Consider the following 18180-nt stretch of genomic DNA (forward strand, 5'->3'; position numbering starts at 1 on the left):
GACACAGCTTGATCCGTCATTTCCCTGTTTCGTCACGGCCACGTGGCACGCATTCTATTTTCTTTTTTCTTATTAATCGTAAATGATATCCCGCGCGATATAATGTAATTAGACAAATCGATCAAATTGTGCAGCTGTTACAGCCAGTCATGGAGTTTTATTATTATTTATTCATAGTGTGTGACAACGAAAATTATATCATTCCAATCTCTTACTTCCTATTTTATATGCATTCTGTTTCTCGGCGAAAATAAAAATCACAATAAGTGTAGCGTAAAGAAAGAGTAATATCGGCATATAAAAAGGCGGTTTCTGAAATGCTTGTTTCAAATTTCGATGTTCTAATGTTTTTTAGTAATTTTGTTTCACGCTTCTGTCATTCTACATCTCATGCTATATTTAGATTTTTATTCTCCCTACAGATATAATTAATCTTTGATATATTTCGAAATTAAAATCCTATTTCCTATTTTGATATTTCCATTATCTATCCATGCCTATCCTGCATTTTAATTCATGATTAATTCAGAGACTACTTTAGACTTTCAATCATTTATAATTCAATACACTGCGATATTTAAGTACAAGATGCTCAGTGTCTAATTTTACAAAATAATATAATATTTATAAATATAATTTGACTACTTTTTTTTCTATGTGGACATGCCAGAGAATGGTTTACCTTCGACTGATCCTGCTGTTGCAGCAATTGCTCCCTTATCAATTGCAGCTGCAGTATCATCTCCGACAGTCGACGTTCCTTTTCGGCGAAGCTCTCGGCGCAGAGGACCCTATGAAGGGCCGCCACGCCGTCCTGCTGTACCTGCGCCTCCGTATTTGATATCCTACCGGCATCCGGAGGCGAGAGTGTCACGTTATTTGCCACGGTGGTGGTCGTGCTTCCACTGCAACTGCAACATATATAATTCAATCTTGGTCAGTTTTGTCCAATCGAATAAGAAAGAGAAGAGAAAAAGAATAAAGAAGAAAGATATTTATTAGATTTGAGATTGAATTCTTTTACTTAGCTAACGATACAATTATAAAATAAATATGACAAATATATGTAAGAAAAAATAAATATTATATATTTTGATATTTCTCGATATCAATTTGAGATTTCTCGCTTCTATCGGTTAATTAAATAATTACTGATTATAATCGAGAAAGAAGTTGTGTTAAAAGTTCTTAATTGTATAATAAATATATAGAAATCGAAAGGACAACAAGAATGTTTACGATAATATGCATTTATATTAACATATTTATTTTTTTAATTATAATAAAGTTATTGTTTTTTTTCACGTCTATCATCAATAGAAAAATATTATTGGCTATCATCATCATTATTGGCTACTTTTATTATACACATTATTATACACATTTTTGTCATTAATGATAATAATAAATAAATAAACTATTTATAATTTATCATAATGATTATTGCCATTTCTTTCTTAGTATAAAAAAATAAAGAATAGATATCGATCAGAAATATTCGTCGATGCAAAGACGTTTCTGGACCGCTGCATGAGAAAGAACGAGACAGCCTCCAGCGCATTAGGTTGGAACCAGATGGTAGGTGGTCGCGTACGCGATGCTGGAAGCCAGGTGAATAATAAATGAGTCGCGGCCGCGCAATCACGACAGAGCGAGTGTTTGCGTCCGTGATGGGGTACCCCGGTGCCATCAATTCTCCCCCGTTCCTCCACCCGGATCCCGGCCCTCGAGCACCCGCCCAGAACCAGTCTCGAGCTTCTGTTCCTTTATGTCGGAGAAAATGGACCGCGAATAAGTGATACAGGTCGTATTGTGTGGCGCTTAGGAGACTACCGGTCGGACAAAGCCTACACGAGCGAGATGGACGAGGGTGACGACGTTGACAACGAGGAAGCTTACGCTGCGAAAAATATAGGCCAGCAACCGGCGTGCTTCTCTGCAGCGTTACAGGGTCACCGATTAAAGTTACATTAAGATATACGCGAATGACATGCAGCAAGCGCTTAAGCTGTCCCGAGTTCGTCAAGTCACGGATGTATGCGCCTTTCCTTTATTTTTCTTTAATACTGTCATTTATCTAAAATTTTCAAATTTTCCATGTCAGCCTCATTATCTAAATTATTATTATTATTCTAAATTTTATTATTTATTATTAATTGAAACAGTTAAGAGTAATTTTAATATTATATTAATTCGTCTGTAAACCTTTTTAGATGAGAGATTATATAAATGTGATATATACAACAAAAGATACACAAGATAAGAAATATTTTAAATATTTTTTTTGAAGAGAAAATTCAGAAACAACGTCAGTAATTAACACTATTCAGTATTGCGTTAAATAATGCGAGATTGATATTTGACGGAAAGACTGTAATAATAAAGAATCATCAGAGAAATCATTACAATAGAAGTTCTGAAGGTTTAAATTCTATTAGATGATTATGTGTACAATACGAAATACTCAACTTTGAATTCATGAAATAATCACTTCACCGCTAAAGTTAAGCCGACTGCGACTATTTGAATATTTCTCATGAGCATTTAAATTCATCTTATTCAGTCGGCGAAAGTACGCATCCAGTTTTGCGAAAGACTTTAATTTCATGCGAACTTTCTTTAGCGTGATAATAACGTGTGCTCGGCGACAGATTTCGTTCACGCTTAACGGCTTTAAAAATAAAAAGAACTGCCTCTTGTTATTATTATCTCGTGCTAAGATATTTGAAGGGCTTAATTTCATGCACGAGCCAAGATAAATGGTCGTCTCGTCTCTTTTGTGCTACTCTCTGCGTAGATTCTCGTCTAACGAACACGAGAATGTATGATAAATTGATGGCACATGGATCCTAGATGAAATTAATAAGAATAAAGAGATCTTTTCGCATTTTTTTACCACCAAGACTCGCACGTGAGATCTTCGTGGGAGATCACTTCGATTAATAGTAGCGTTTCATCAAAACCACAGCTAACGTCGTTAAACGTAGCTGTCGATAATTAAATGTCCAAGTTATTAAGTTTTACGATCGACATCATCAATTTGTCATTAACCCTAATTATCCTATGTAATACATGTATATAAATCGCCAAGTTATTGCAATATCTATCAATCTTTTATCTCTGCTTCTGCCATAGAAGCTTCTGAAATAAACACGTTTTTATTTCGCGATTCATCGGATAAAATCGTTTGAATAATGCATCCGCGTCTTAGCGTTTTAAATTCTTATTTCCTAAAGAGATTATCGTTTTTTGTACATTTAGTACTACGTTTTTGTAACTCCGATCGATTATTCGGGCTTTAATAGCATCGCGCTATTAAACTGACTAGTCGACGAAAATTTTTACCGATGCCGTTAATCTCTTAGAAATGTCGATGTATCGAGGTTATCGTCGGTCCATAATATGACGGTTACTCTCCACGGATTTTTATCCAATACCTACTATATTTAGAATAGCCGAGAGTTAATGTACAGGCTTGATATTTTCGTCCATCCGATAACTCTAGTCACTCGCATCTCCGAATGCTCGTGTGCGCTCATAATACGATTCGCGCGTGATACGTCAGTAGTGCATATATGATGCACAGATCCGAGACGCTTTATATAACAATGTTGTTACAGTTGTTTGTACGTTCTGTCGAACGCATAAAGTATTGCAAATAAAGTATTCGAAGTATCTTCGTGTCGGTTTTGAAAAATTTCGAATTTAGGAAATCGACAACAATCGAATAGCCAATTAAGTGCTTAATGACTGATACTCCTATTGATCGGCAAAAAAATCGATAGAATTATTCTGAAAATAAATTAAAAGTATGCTCGATATTACACAAATATCATATAGTTAATGGTATGATAACAACGAGCATTGGCCGTATATTTTTAAATCGAATCCATGTTATTTCGACGTACGCGAAGTCAAGTTGAACGTGCTCCAAAAAGAAGGTGAACGTCAACGTAAGTGCACGTTGTACTGTTGGCTGAATTTTTGAAGAATCTTGGCCAACCGTGCTGCTCGATGTGGGTAGCAGACTGGCACAGTTCTGCGCTACCGCTCCTCCACGCTGCCAAGTTCACTCGTTTACTTTCAATGACTCCACGTCAATGTAAGACGTTGCGTTACATATCTAGCTCGAGGGTAGACACTTTTTGTACAGAGAATTCTGCTATTCTATTGTTGCCTGTCCCGCGTGTAATTTTGCCAGGTGTTATTTCACCGCGGATCTATCGTCGTAACGACGAGACGGACTGGATAGAGAAGTATTTTTTTGTGTCAGTAATAACAATCCTACAATTGTAAAAAAAAAAAGAAGAGATAACACGGAGAGTAGGAGACTTCATAATAATTTGATCGTGACACAAACGATTTGCGTAAACGCTTCATTAAATCATTCCTAACTTCAATATTACTTCCATCAACATAACATACGTCAGAAGTATATATCGCGGAATAATATGCAAAAGTATAATTTTATGGTAGCATCGTCGGAGCACTATCGTACCATCTTGTATGACGCATAAAGAACGTAATTAGTCACAAGACATAGTTTCCACTTTACATTCTCGACTTTGTGTGAGCGACTTATTGAATAGAGAAAAAATCATACAAATACAAATCAATTCATTGGCAGACCTAATTATCTAGAACGATTATTATCGACGCAAAATAATCGTTTGAAAAACAAAATATGTGTCTGCTGACACGCTGTAAATCTTTTCAAGGAATTGTTTGTATAATAAATTTAAAATAAATTTAAATATATCAATTATATCAAAATAGAAGGAGAATGGAGATCACAACGAACACTAAATCTCTTACTGAAAGATGTGTTTAAGTAATTTATGTAAATTATTATTACGGAAATGAACGTACTCCGATAAATTAATAAAAGTTTTTTCCCAATTCAGAAAATAAAATATTATACAGATAATTATTTGATTAATTAAAATTTAAGCTTATTAATTAAAATTATTCGATTAATTAAAATTTTAATCGATCTTTTAAGATACAAGATCAGATTATAAATTAATTGTTAATGGATTACAGAAGCAAAACATAGTAATTTTCATAAAATTAAAAGTATTTCAAAGCCAAAAATTGATTTTCTCATTTAATAATGATTGTTTTAGCGGTGACGTTATACTGCTTTAAGTTCTTGGGTTATTGGTTATTGTCAACTAAATGTACGGCAATAGAGATTCGTTTTTAAGAGACCGCTAGGTTAGCCTTATGGTTTCGGGACAATAGCCTCTTTTAGGCCCCGCCCGATCGTTGGTTACTATATCCGAGATACCAGGCCTTGAGAACACTGAAGCAAGAAACGATACAGTGGTCTTTTCTTTCAGAAAACAGAATTATAACTGACGCCTTAATTTCCGGCGATAACATTGGATGATGAGAAACGTGAAATATCACATTGTAAGTCATTTGTAAGTTGAAGCGTTCGAAGAATATCGATAATTGTTACGAGATAAATTTCAAAGGTTTCCTTTCCAAGAATTTAATCTGACCATTCAACTCTTGTAGAAAGAATTTTACTTATATTTCTTTTAAAAACAAAAATATGTTTTTTTACCTAAATTTATCTGATTAAAAGTGTATCGAAATGTACACAGAAATTATTATGATCAAATATGTTGCTACTAAATTACTGCAAGCGCTGTAAAGTTCGTAAGTATTAAATATTAAATTTAATTGTGACTTGATGCAGTAACTACGCGGGTCAACTTGTCTGGTTGATAAACAACGATTTGCAATTATTTGCAATTAATTTCTTCGTTATAAAATCAAGATTAAATTCAAATACTTATTTGAATTTAATCTTATATATGCTTCAATTATGTATTCGGCAATTAAGTTACGAGAGCAAAAATTATATAGGCATTTGTAATAAAGTTGCAAAAAGCCACATCCGCCTCTGATTTACCATTATATTATATTAATCAGTTATGTAAAAGTGGGAGAAATACGATAACCTCGGCGACATGGTGGCGCATTATGAGGCAGATATTGCAACAGAGTAGTGCACTGTTACAATGTCGATCGAACACGGTATCGAATAATTAACATACACAAGTTGCGTAAGAGTCGTTTATCGAGATACGTCGCATGGATTACACGAATCGTAACGGAGTTTGAACCATTAGGAAAATTGGAAGAAGTTCTCGAACGACGGGCTGCTCTCATTTCCCGTCATTCGGCAGATACTTCCTGACTGCGTTAATAGCAGCCGAACCGATATTAAACGGAAGAGGATCAAAGTAATAATTATCTGATAAAAGGAAAATCTGATAAAAGCACTACAAATTTCAAAGATTTTTTTCATTTGTATTTCTATTATAATAAAATTAGATTTAAAAAGATAGACTCTATATTTTTATATATACTTCTACAGTTGTTGTACCATCAATCCAAAATATCTTACTGGTAAAAATAGATCAGCAGGAATGATTGAATACAGATGTAAAGTTCAATTCAATTAAAATAATAATATTCATATTATAATAATAATCGGTAAATAAAGATCGAGAAACTAGCACGTTTAACACCGATTACAATTGACATTAACATTAATTAATATGCAGTATTATTATTAATTTAATCTTAATACTGTAATATAATGCAATAACAAGAGCAGTAAGTTTAAAGTCAATCAGGCAATGAACGAGTATTATTGAGTATTATTTCTCAAAATGGCACTTATTTCTTTTTGCATCCTTAATTATCATTACTTTATAACAACCTTTTTAGAAAAATATATAGCAGATTTTTTAAAATTTATATTATAAAATCGAAATCTATTAACACGGATACATTTATTATTTTATATCATATATTTATTATTCTTTAACAAATTTACTATTAAATTTATGAATAAATTGTTTAATATTAGAATGCATTACTTTTGCAAATAAAAAAATATAATAAAAAAATTATCAAACCTATTTTCTCCCTCTGGTTATTATTATAGTCCGATAAACCGATAATTTCTTCTTCAGATTGTATTACTAATTTAAAATAAGTAAAAATAAAAGCCTTGTTTCGCCCGCCCGAATCTTCTATTTTATTAGTATTTGATATCACCTGGACTAACCTATGCGCATTGTGACCGGTTGGCGTGGAAGAAAGTGGCGGTGACGTCCGCCTGGTGTTGGTAGTATCATCTTGGATAGACAGGGATTCGCTGTTCATCTTGCACGTTAGCCTTTTGAGAACGTCGTCCATGGATCTTTTACTGCCCGCAGCAGTAGTGCCACTGCCGTTATTGTTGTTATTGTTGTTGTTGTTATTGTTCTGCGTGACGGTGTTGTTGTTATTATTGTGATGGGGATGATGAGGATAGTAAGGATCGACGGAGAGAAGGGTGGGTGGCGAGCCGCACTCCGAGGAGCTCGCGGGTTCCAATGCACCGCCCGACGATGACGACGTGTTCGTGTGGTGATGATGATGATGATGGTGGTGGTGATGATGATGATGGGGATGGTGGTACGGCGCGAGGGTTTCTTGGCTCGACAGGAACAGCAGCCTCTGCCGCTTGGCCGTCCGTAAGGAATTCAACGAGGGCGATGGCGAGTCGCGTAGATCCGGCTCGCTGGTAGTCGCCGGCGATGAACAGCCGGATGACTCGCACTCGCCGCCTCTTTGATGGGAGTAGCACTCCTCGATGTCGACGGGGGTGGCGGCACCCTCCTCACCGACGACGACGGCTGCCTCGCCACCGGAACCGGCCACCGGCGAGGTAGTGTCCTCCTCCTCCTCGTTGGCGCCTGCCACTGTACCCGCACCGCCCCCGCCCTCCGATAGCTTCGTTGGTGGCGACTTCCTCTTTGAGGACATCCTCAGTCTGCAACACAAGCGTAACGGGGGACTGCTCAGTTTTTTGTCTTTTCGCTTTCTCTTTTTTTTTTTTCTTGCGTCGACGTGCTCGATTAGAATATGTATCGTGGAGGAAGGGCGGGGGAGGATAGTCGTGGCGTTGGGAGTCTTCAGATATTTTCTACTGTGCTTGATGATACAGCTCGCTTTTTCTTACGTGTATATATGGTACCATGAAAAAAATTATCTAAAGTAGCGCAAAATTTATTTTTAACAGTGTCGATTATTGCGAATTTATCCAACACGAAAAGAGTAGTGGAAAGTTAAATTTCAGCGTCCTCAGGTGGAGAACTACTACGGATGAGCGACGAAACGGCATCGCTTCTTACGTCACTCGGACGCCTCCGGCAAGCGCGACGTCTAAACTATCTGCCATCTGGCGCGGAGTTAATTTAGATACAGACTAACCCAAGTTCGTCCATTCATTTCCGTCTACAAATTACCAAATCTAAATCCAAATCGCGCGATCGACCAATCATCTGCTGGCTCGGTGGCAGCGGCATCGCCGCCGATATCGGCATGCGGATAACTCGAGAAACGTAAGTTACGTAACTGGGCGCGAGGCGCAATTATCGGGCGGGAATTATTGTTGCGCTCGCGTGTGTCGCAACGATCCCTCCATTAATCGAACGAGATTCCATTAATCGACTGACCGAGAACGCGCAGGAGACACAGCGAGGAGACGAAGAGAAAGAGAAGGAGGGGGAATTACATTAGTCGCGATTATCTTCCGCTGGCGCGAACGCGAGCGAGGTTGCGAGGTCAGAAACGAGCGCGGCTCGCGGTTTCGTTGATCGGCATTCAATGAAAAGCGGAACGAGCTTCAACCGCATTTCCGGCGACACGCGGGGCTCTGACGTTTCTCATTTCTATAAATAATTCGCTCGCGGGACAAATTAACGACTTCATAATCCTCGATTTTTACACTTTTTCCAAAACAACTTTTTTCTGTCTCCTTTTTAAAAAATAACATTTTAATTTTCGATATAACACGGTAAACGTGGCATTAAGCGAGTAAAAGAATGTCAACCCGTAGAAAAAAAGTCCAACACATTTTATCCAATAGTGTGTCAATGATTTCTTTCATTAACGCGTTTGACCTACATTTTTGACCCACATGATTGATATATAGAGGTATATGGTGCATTACACGTACATGTGTCAGAGATAATGACTTTTAGACGTAAACGACTTTTCGACTGGAGGATACGCGGCTTACATGACGCTTTGCGTTCAAAATCGTCCTCTGTGATGTGTATAATTACAAGGGGAGATTTATTACTGCGCGTTACGCGGACATTTGTTAGTCACATAATGGAGAACGATTTAGGGTGCTGAGAGAATGCCGCGCGCATCTTCTCGGAACAGGAGAGTGATGTATCATAAAGTTATGAAATATACAATGACATCGGCTGTCATCGGCCCTCGCTTTAGACACTGTTAACTATATCGCGGGGATAAAAATAATATTTATATAATGCACCGCTCGAGAATATGTATGCGCATTATTCTTTCCCAAAATATATACAGATTAATCGATCGATTAATTTGTTTTTAGAAGATAATTAATAAATAAATTAATAAAACATAAATTACATCTGTGTGTGATTATATGTATCAAATTAAGTTTTGGCTTAATTTATAAAAATCAAATTTTGACATTTCGAACAAAAATATATTTTTAGCTAATAACATGTAACCACGAAGAAAAACATCAGAAGGTTTTAAATAAAATTGTTTCAAATAATTAAAATAAAGACAGACGACTGCCTTTCGTTTTCTTGCGTCAATTTACGACAAAGATAATATTTGTGAAGATAAAGATAATATTTGTATGCGAGACGTTGCGTAAGGGATCTGCGTGATCTCCTACCGCGATATAGATCGATTGATCGATCAAATATCCATGAAAAGACAGATATCATAATGTCAGTATTATATTTTCTTATCGACATTAATATTTTTTTATTTATAACACGATCTCTCTATGATTGTACACTCGTTTCAAAATATAAATCAAAGAGGAAAGTATACATATATATATATATATATATATATGTAAAAATAATGCCCATGTTTGTAATAATAAAGATAATAACGTTACACATGTAGAATAACGTGTGAAAATGAGAAGCACGTTTTTTTCATCGAAATAAAAGAAAAAAAAGGACACTATCGTCCTTGGTCATTCAACACCAAATCGCATTAAGAAGTGCACTATCAAGAAAGTCAGGATGACGTATCTCTGGTCGCGTTCGATATGCAAAATGCTGCAGCCAGTTATGCGAATCGCCCATGCAAAAAAAGCGAGTGTGCGGGCAGTGTGGGGGTGACGATAATGTGGGGGGATAAGCGATACTGCGTTGCGCGTATTACAATGCGTTACAATGATGTAGGTTGTGCCGGCGCTGCTGCACGCGCGCGCCGCCAGCGCACTTTTTACACGCGAGAAACTCGCGCGATACGACCGCGACGGGGGTTATGCATGCGCTCGATGCGCGTACACACGTGCACTCGCGCGAATCGCGAGTCGCGGCGAATCGAGCCTCGCCTCGAGGCCACGTGCTCCGTTTACTACGAGCGCATGTGTCGCGAACGTGACGCTTCGAACGGCCGCTGCGAGACACACCAGCGAGGAACGATACGACGAGCGTGAGATCGGAGGATGATGAATCGATGAACGTGTAAGTTAGTCCAGACCTAAGCGTCTTGCGATTACAGTCAAAAGTCGAGGGTATAACCCTCGTGCGATAAGACTGAAACAAAACGAATTTCTCGCCTGCAGCGTGTCCTCGGATTTTACGAAAAATTTTATATTCACCTACGCATTGCTCATTTTCAGCAATGCATAAATAAAAAAAAAATTAAACATATATTGAATTATCGATTTGCGTCTGTGAGTCGATACGATAAAAAAAATTTAAAATTGAAAATCGCAATTTTTTTTTAATTTAGATATTATATGAGAAGTACATGTTTTGTAAAACACCGCTTCTGTTACTATATTTTTTTTTATTAAGATACGAGCCTTAATAGAGGTGAGACGAGAAAAATAGACCGCACTTCTTAATCATTAGCAATCGCCCAAAATTAAGCTTAAGCTTGGCAGACTCGCTAAGAATAAACGGTCCGACATGTATATTTAGCGAAGATATGTTGACGGCATAACTACGCACGCTAGATAGTAATCTCGTAAGTCACGATTGTCAGTCGTGGCAGCAATCAGTCAGTGTGCAAACGTTCGGCGATCGGGCGCGAAGAAATCGCGCCGACAGAGACTCCTCTCCCTCCCCAGCATCCTCCTCTTCTCTCAGATATATCCCGAGTTTATCGCGTCGGTTTTCTATTTCTATTGTCTACGTGTCTACGAGACATTGTGTACGTGTATACGTGTACATACACGCGCGACTACCGGCATCGCGCAGCTCTCTTCGTTGTTACGGCGCACTCATCGCGCTCTCGGTACGCAAAGTATTTCTGTCCCTAGACTTCCCGCCCGGCATAATTACTTCGCGAAGCGCACAGATTCGCGACTCATAGCCCCGAGTCTCTCTGCCTGAGGAAACCGAACAAAAAGCGCGCGCCTGCGGCACGTCCGCGAAAGAAATATTTTTAACCGCCAGATGCCATCGTGTCCGGCCGACTGAAATCACAGACAAGGATAGCGAGAGATCATCAACGCCGGTGACAGTGCAGGAACTCGCGCGGGTGGTAGATCCCATCCTCCCACACTTAGTACTATCGTGCCGGATTGAATAAGCAAAAAGGGAAAAGAATGATTTCGCACGATCGGAAATATCATCGAAGAGAAAGATAAATTCAGAGCGAAGTTCGCATCCCGAGACAATTTGTTAACAAACCAGAAAAAAAAATGGTCGAATGTAGTTTAAAGTTTGCATACATCTTGTGTATTATGTTATATGATAACAAATCAATCGTTAACATAGATGAAACAAACGCTTGTATTCGTCATGGATAACGAGATAAATCTTTCTCTCGTCGGATATTTCTAAGAATTCTCTCACACCCACGCAACGTCCATTCATTCATTACTGATTCATTAAGTTCCTAACATGAGTAATTACGCAAGCGCAATTTTTATTTCTCTTTCTTCTCTGCACGAGCACCGAGCGATCTCGCGCTGCGCGTGTCGATTGATGATAATTTTGTCGTCAACGAGTCTTTTTAAACAGAATTTTAATTAAACTTTAATATATCGCACATTTCATTATTGTAAAAAATTGTTGATAAAAGTAAGAAATCAAAAACTTCAGCTATTAAGCAAAAACTTCATTAATCAAAACATTGAGCAATTATTGTATATATGTAATATGTATGATATATACATAATAATTGCTTATATAATTTTGTTTTCGACCTGTTATTCGTATCAGTAATTTTTTTTAAATGCTCAATAACATATACATACGTATAAAATTGGTTTAATATATATAATTTCCAATTTAATATTGCACAATTTTATAATGATGATAGATAAATGTTATGCACTGACAATCAAAGCTCTCGCAAGGCCAGCTATAGTATGACTTAATAGTGTTGTGATTAATCTAACTGTGACTATCGTATGCAAGTCGTAAAATTATGCCATTTCAAGCGGATAGTATGCTCACCGAAGAGCACGATACAATTATCTGCGCTTGTACGCTTCATACTAGCTTCAATCATCATGCTTCGCTTATCGAAAAAGGTCGAACATCCCAGTTATTACATTTACTCTACATATAAAATATCGTTGAAACCGATATATGTTGTGATATATTTAAAATTATGTTTCATATAAAGTAATTTGAGGAAAATAAGGAGAATTAACATTACAAAATCTCTATCTCTACTTCTATCTTTAAAGAAATAAAAATCAATACAAAATAGTGTTTAGATGGCAGATACAAATAATCAATTTTCAAGAAAAATATTAAATTTGAAGATATCCGAAAAAAATAAAGAATTGATAAAAGATAAATTGACGAAAACAATATTAAATCAAGTCGTGAGTGAAAAAATACGCTACTGCAATAATAGTATATTTGTTAATAAATAAATTTGATTATTATTAAATATTAGATAATGATAAACTTGGTAGGTATTTCGAACATTTTAATAGAAACGTGAAAACTTTTAATAATTTTCATATATATAGATATTTTTTTGATTTCACGCAACATACACGGAATTTAATTAATTTAATTTATAGCGCATAGGTGTGAGGTAAAAATATTTTTACGATATTTTTACGACCATTTTATGATTTTCTTCTTCGCTTGTCGTGATCGATCGAAATGTATGCCAAGAGCAACGACCAAAGACTCATGCTTATTCACGCTAACGACACGCGTTCACGAGTGTAAGCGTGTGAGCTAACGCTTGACTTTCTATTAGTGGCACAATAGGAACCTAGTTTTTTTTAGGGGATGCGGCATCTGTTCGGGCTCAAGTAGCAAAGCAGGGGTGGCGTTTCAGTATCGGGGTGGGAAAGTTGGCCCGATACTGCGAGCTACAACTTCCGTCAGCACACACGCAAATAGGACGGATGAGGAATCCGTTTCGAGAGGTCCGGTTTGAAACAGCTGAGACGAGAATTCTGGAGAATAAACCATTAGATATACTAAATAGATTGAAAGCAATTCAATTAAGAATTGTATACGTGATGATATAGAATTCAACCGAACATATATTAGTACTTCGGTCTATATAAAAAAAATACCATACAAACTTAATGAAATTTCAATTTAAAAAGATTTTAGTAAAAAAGATTTAAAACGCGTATACAATGTTCAGAGATAATAAAAAAATGTATTAGAATTATATATAAAAACAAAAAATGTTAACCAAAAATTGATATCGATACCTATATATTATCTTCTTATTTTATTATCTAAATAAAAAGCTACGTTTTTTATAACATAGAGACATAAAAGACTTTGTGTCATTTTGTTACAGCACCAAATTGCATAATTGTAAAAGCAAAATGTTATTAATAAAATATACACATACAAAATTAAATTAAATAATCAAGATTAAGTAATCAGGTAGCAGCATATTTGTCAAATATTATATTATAATTATATTAAATGAAGTATTTATTTCTTATTACAAAACAGAAATAAACAGAAAAAGAGTAAGTTATAATTATGCGACGCAATACATAAAAATTCATTATATCTTGCTCTTGCACGGAGAAGTGGCCAGTATCGAGAGCATTATAATTAAGTCCAGGGTTGATTATACGATACGACGAAGAAAGAAGATACGCGCGCATTATTGGCTAATTTTATACCACTAGCCTGCGAGCCTTTTGAAACGTATAATAGTGATAAGAGATTATTAATGTACAGTTCTCCATCTTCTTTTTCTCATTATCTCTCTTCATACATTTTCGGAAGCTGTCGTAAGAGAGATATGAAAAAGAACATAATCCTGCGATACACACGGGACACAAACTTTCATCATAATAATGACAGTGGATCACTACTACATAATCCATGCCACATATACACTCATAGCTACTATGATAGCCCGTCGATTTCGACACCGATGTTACGTCAGTGTGCAAATTTTGTGATAGTCACAGAAATGTTTTGTTATAAATACGTTCTATTCTCACTGAAATATAGCGATATCAAAACTGTTTTTCTCATAAAAATATTCTCTTTTCACTGAGAAAAAAATCATAGAAAAGAAAACAAAAGAAAAAATAAAATAATATTACAAGAAAAGAAGATATATAAAAATATAAGATTACTGATCGATATTTCTAACAAAAAAAGTATTGTTCCTAACATTATTAAAATGAATATCCATACCTTAAAAACATCGAAAAAAGGGAAAGATGACAGTGTTCAGTATCAAGATATCGATAGTTATTCCTGTCTACAGCAATCGCGATCAACTCGAATTGCGCGCGAGGAAACTCTGGACGCGGCGAGAGAAAGCGCCTCGTCGTTAGTATTCTTTATAGAACCACCGTGGGATACGCTCTACATAATGGAGTCCCGGTACCGAAGTCTCTTCTTTTGATGCTACCTCTTGGCCGATCTCTTGTTTATGTATGAGCGGGCGCGGACCGCACCCACCCGCGCGCAACGTAACGCGCGAATACCGTACGGCCCACCGTCACCCACCGGAGTTAGTGGTTGTCCCAGGGGGTAGCCGGGTCCTTCTCGCGCGCGCGATCCTCCCGTTCTTTGCGTCGCTTCGCGACGCAAGGCAGAGCACAGGCCGCGACTAGGTCGGAACACATTCACGAGAACCAACAACGTGACACCCGCCTCGCCTCGCCTCGCCTCGCCTCGCCTAGCTTCGTGTCGCGGCGACCGCGCCGTAAAAGCAATCTTCGGTCTCTTCTTCTTCTTCTTCTTCTTCTTCTTCCTTCTACCTAGAATACGTTATCAGTGGAACCAGAGGGGTCGAGGAGAACTGCCGCTTCTCGACCGCGCCGTTGCTCTAGCCCTTCTTACTATTTCCGGAGCCTCTCTCTTTCGCCGCCTCTCAGAACCATCTCTTGCCGCGAATTCCTTCTTTTTTTTCGCCGCTCGTCTCACGCGATGCGCACTTTTATCTACGAAACTCGCGGCTTCCGCTCTGAAGTATGGTAATATAAAACTTTACACCTGGCAAAGCTAAGAAAGTGCCACTCTTAGAGAGAATGTTATAATGAAATGTATCAAGAACGCATGTGACAAAGTTCAAAATCTTTATTTATGAAAGAGAAGATAATTGTGATAAATTGGAAGTGCTATGTAAATATAATTTTTATTCTTTTTACGTGATTTGAAAAACTCAAAGATATTTAAAGAAATAATATTAATCAAGAAAAAAGTTATCGTTAAAGAATCTTTCTCCGAGATATTTTTCACTAAATCCAAAATGTAATATAGAGGTTACAATTAATTTCAAGTCAAAGAAGATATCCATTAATCGTTACATATATAATTCAATGCGTCAAAACAAATTTAAAACAAAATAAAATCTCTTATCAAACGATAATTTAATGCAAATATTAAGAAAACATGTGAAATATATATATTCGCACAATACATGAATTATAACTTTTTTAACAAGTCCTCTATTTTTCTTATCACTTAAAGTGTAATCTAAAAAAAAGATTTAAATTTAAGTTTAACGATATATTATTGTAAATTAGTAATGGGTCTATTATCTAGATAATACGAAAGTTGAACTTTCAATTAGCATTTTATTCCACGGATTCTATTTTTCCAATCCTGGTAGCAGCCGGCACGACAAAATGCCGGCTCATATCGCGCCAAAGCGAATCAATGAACGAAAGCGAAGTCGGATTATTAATCCGCAAGCGTACCGCATCGAGCCGTCGTAATTAATATCGGCGTAACTTGATTACGAGAGCGGCGATGGCGTACCACTGAACTTGGTCCCGGAGAGAAACAAAGATCAAAAGAAACGAGCATTTAATTCGCGAGGTTCACCGCTATATAACCAAGTCTCACACATCGGAGAGACCATGCACACCAGAAATCGATCAGCTGCTCCGCGGAGGTGCCAATGAAAAAATACTCAGCGCTTGGTGATAACGCGGCGCGAATCCTAGAAAGAGCGGATATTCGCAAATAAGTCCGACCTTTCACTAACGTAACAGCCACTTCATGCTTTTCCTTCGTTTCCGCAAGGCGGTATCTTCTCACTATCTCCTCATTATGTATATCTTATGGTTAACTGTTGCGCAAATAAATGACATTCACTGAATGCTTGCGCAATGAATGATAAGAAGATTTCCGGAGGCGTACAATCGCTTTCGGCGCGAGATTGTTTTCACAGTACGGATCAATGATAAAAATCCAAAATAATCCAACAATAATTTAAAATGATTTCGGTTTAACGCTTTTTAACCATGCAATAATAAACAATAAATACATATGATTCTTCATACCCAATGATGTTCATTTTGTTTAAAATAATTAAAAAAAAATTTTTTTAAATAATTATTTGTAAAAATTTATTCATGATTGATGACAGAGTTATAATCGGCATGATCTCGCTAAAAATAGAACCCATATGGAACACGTGATCGATCGGAAAAAAATTCCAAGAAGAGAAAGATAAAGGGAAAAGAAGAGAGAGGAAGAACAGAGAAGAAAGGAGAGAATAGGACGTGTTGGGGGACGAAAAAGGCAGACGGCTAGAAATGGGGGAGGGTCTTCTGACCGAGTGTGGGTTTAAGAAGAAGTGGGGCCATGTGTTCAGTGTCAAGTTGCTCGGACCTTAGATCGCTTCCTCGATCCTCCTCCTTCGCGTTATAACAGAGTTCGTTAGAGAGAGGAAAAGAAATGTGTTACACGCGATGCACGTGTACACGTCGCGCGTTTCTGCGCGCGTATGCGCATATCATCCCGAGAGAGGAACCAGAAGAGAAGACAGATAAACGAGATCGGAGGAGAAAGGGTTCGGCCGAAAGAGAGAAAGACGAAAGGGGGTAGAGAGGAATTTATTTGGTGCTCTCTTGGATTAAATGCGCACTAAAGTAGACAAAAGATAAATAGCCCGGAGTTAAATAACGTTAGGGTATGTGTTTACAAAACTAGCGACACACTTAGAGAATTTGTGCATCCTAACTGCGTATCTTTCTTCGCTAGATAAAGTGAAAGAAAAAAATATCAAGAAATAATTTTTTATTTTCTTTTTTTTTTTTATAATATATTTTCCAAAAATATATTGATCCGTCTTATCACAGTTGCACTTAAAGAAGTCCGCTTGGACCGATATCTTACAGATTCACTCGCACATCTTAGGGTTAAAGGTGAGACTGTATAAGTTATTCGATGTAAATGAACGTGCATCTATCAGAATTTCGTTTTAAAAAAAGAGGGAGAGAGTGATAGAGAGGAACGGAGAAAGACGGCTTCAAGCATCGCGCGAGATGGGAACAAAGCGCGCAGCATCTGGAACGCGTTAATCCTCCGCAACCGCCCCCACACACCACCATCACGTACACGCGTACGCACGCACATTGTGCGTGCACGCGTGTGCATGAGGAAAAGCATGCTCTTTCGTGAGAGGAAGGCAGAGACATCGAGAAGGAAAGGGACCAGCGAAGACCAGAGGGAGAAGAACTCTGGACCGAGAGGAAACGAGAGAATTCGTGGGGTACGCATGCCGAAACACAACGAGAAAGAGAGAGAGAGAGAGAGAGAGAGAGAGAGAGAGAGAGAGAGAGAGAGAGAGAGAAAGAGAGAAGGAGAAACACGTTCACGTGTGCATTACGCGCTCGTATATCTCGAATCCCCTCCGATCCAAACGAACGCGTAACTGGGCCCC

General features: G+C 37.4%; 1 protein-coding gene across 9 annotated transcripts in view; it reads right to left on the minus strand.

Moving 5' to 3' along the window:
- The window catches only part of Sox102F (transcription factor Sox102F), a 236738-nt gene that overhangs the window by 31041 nt on the left and 187517 nt on the right, over positions 1-18180 (minus strand). For all 9 annotated transcript variants that reach the window (XM_089070503.1, XM_089070508.1, XM_089070507.1 and 6 more), the window contains 2 exons: positions 7091-7840; positions 683-911 (listed from right to left, as the gene is read on the minus strand). In XM_089070503.1, coding sequence (XP_088926629.1) covers positions 683-911; positions 7091-7840 — 979 coding nt within the window. The remainder of the gene's footprint in view (positions 1-682; positions 912-7090; positions 7841-18180) is intronic.

Source organism: Pogonomyrmex barbatus, unplaced genomic scaffold, assembly GCF_055798465.1.
Source record: "Pogonomyrmex barbatus isolate J1 unplaced genomic scaffold, ASM5579846v1 scaffold10, whole genome shotgun sequence".
Lineage (NCBI taxonomy): Eukaryota > Metazoa > Arthropoda > Insecta > Hymenoptera > Formicidae > Pogonomyrmex > Pogonomyrmex barbatus.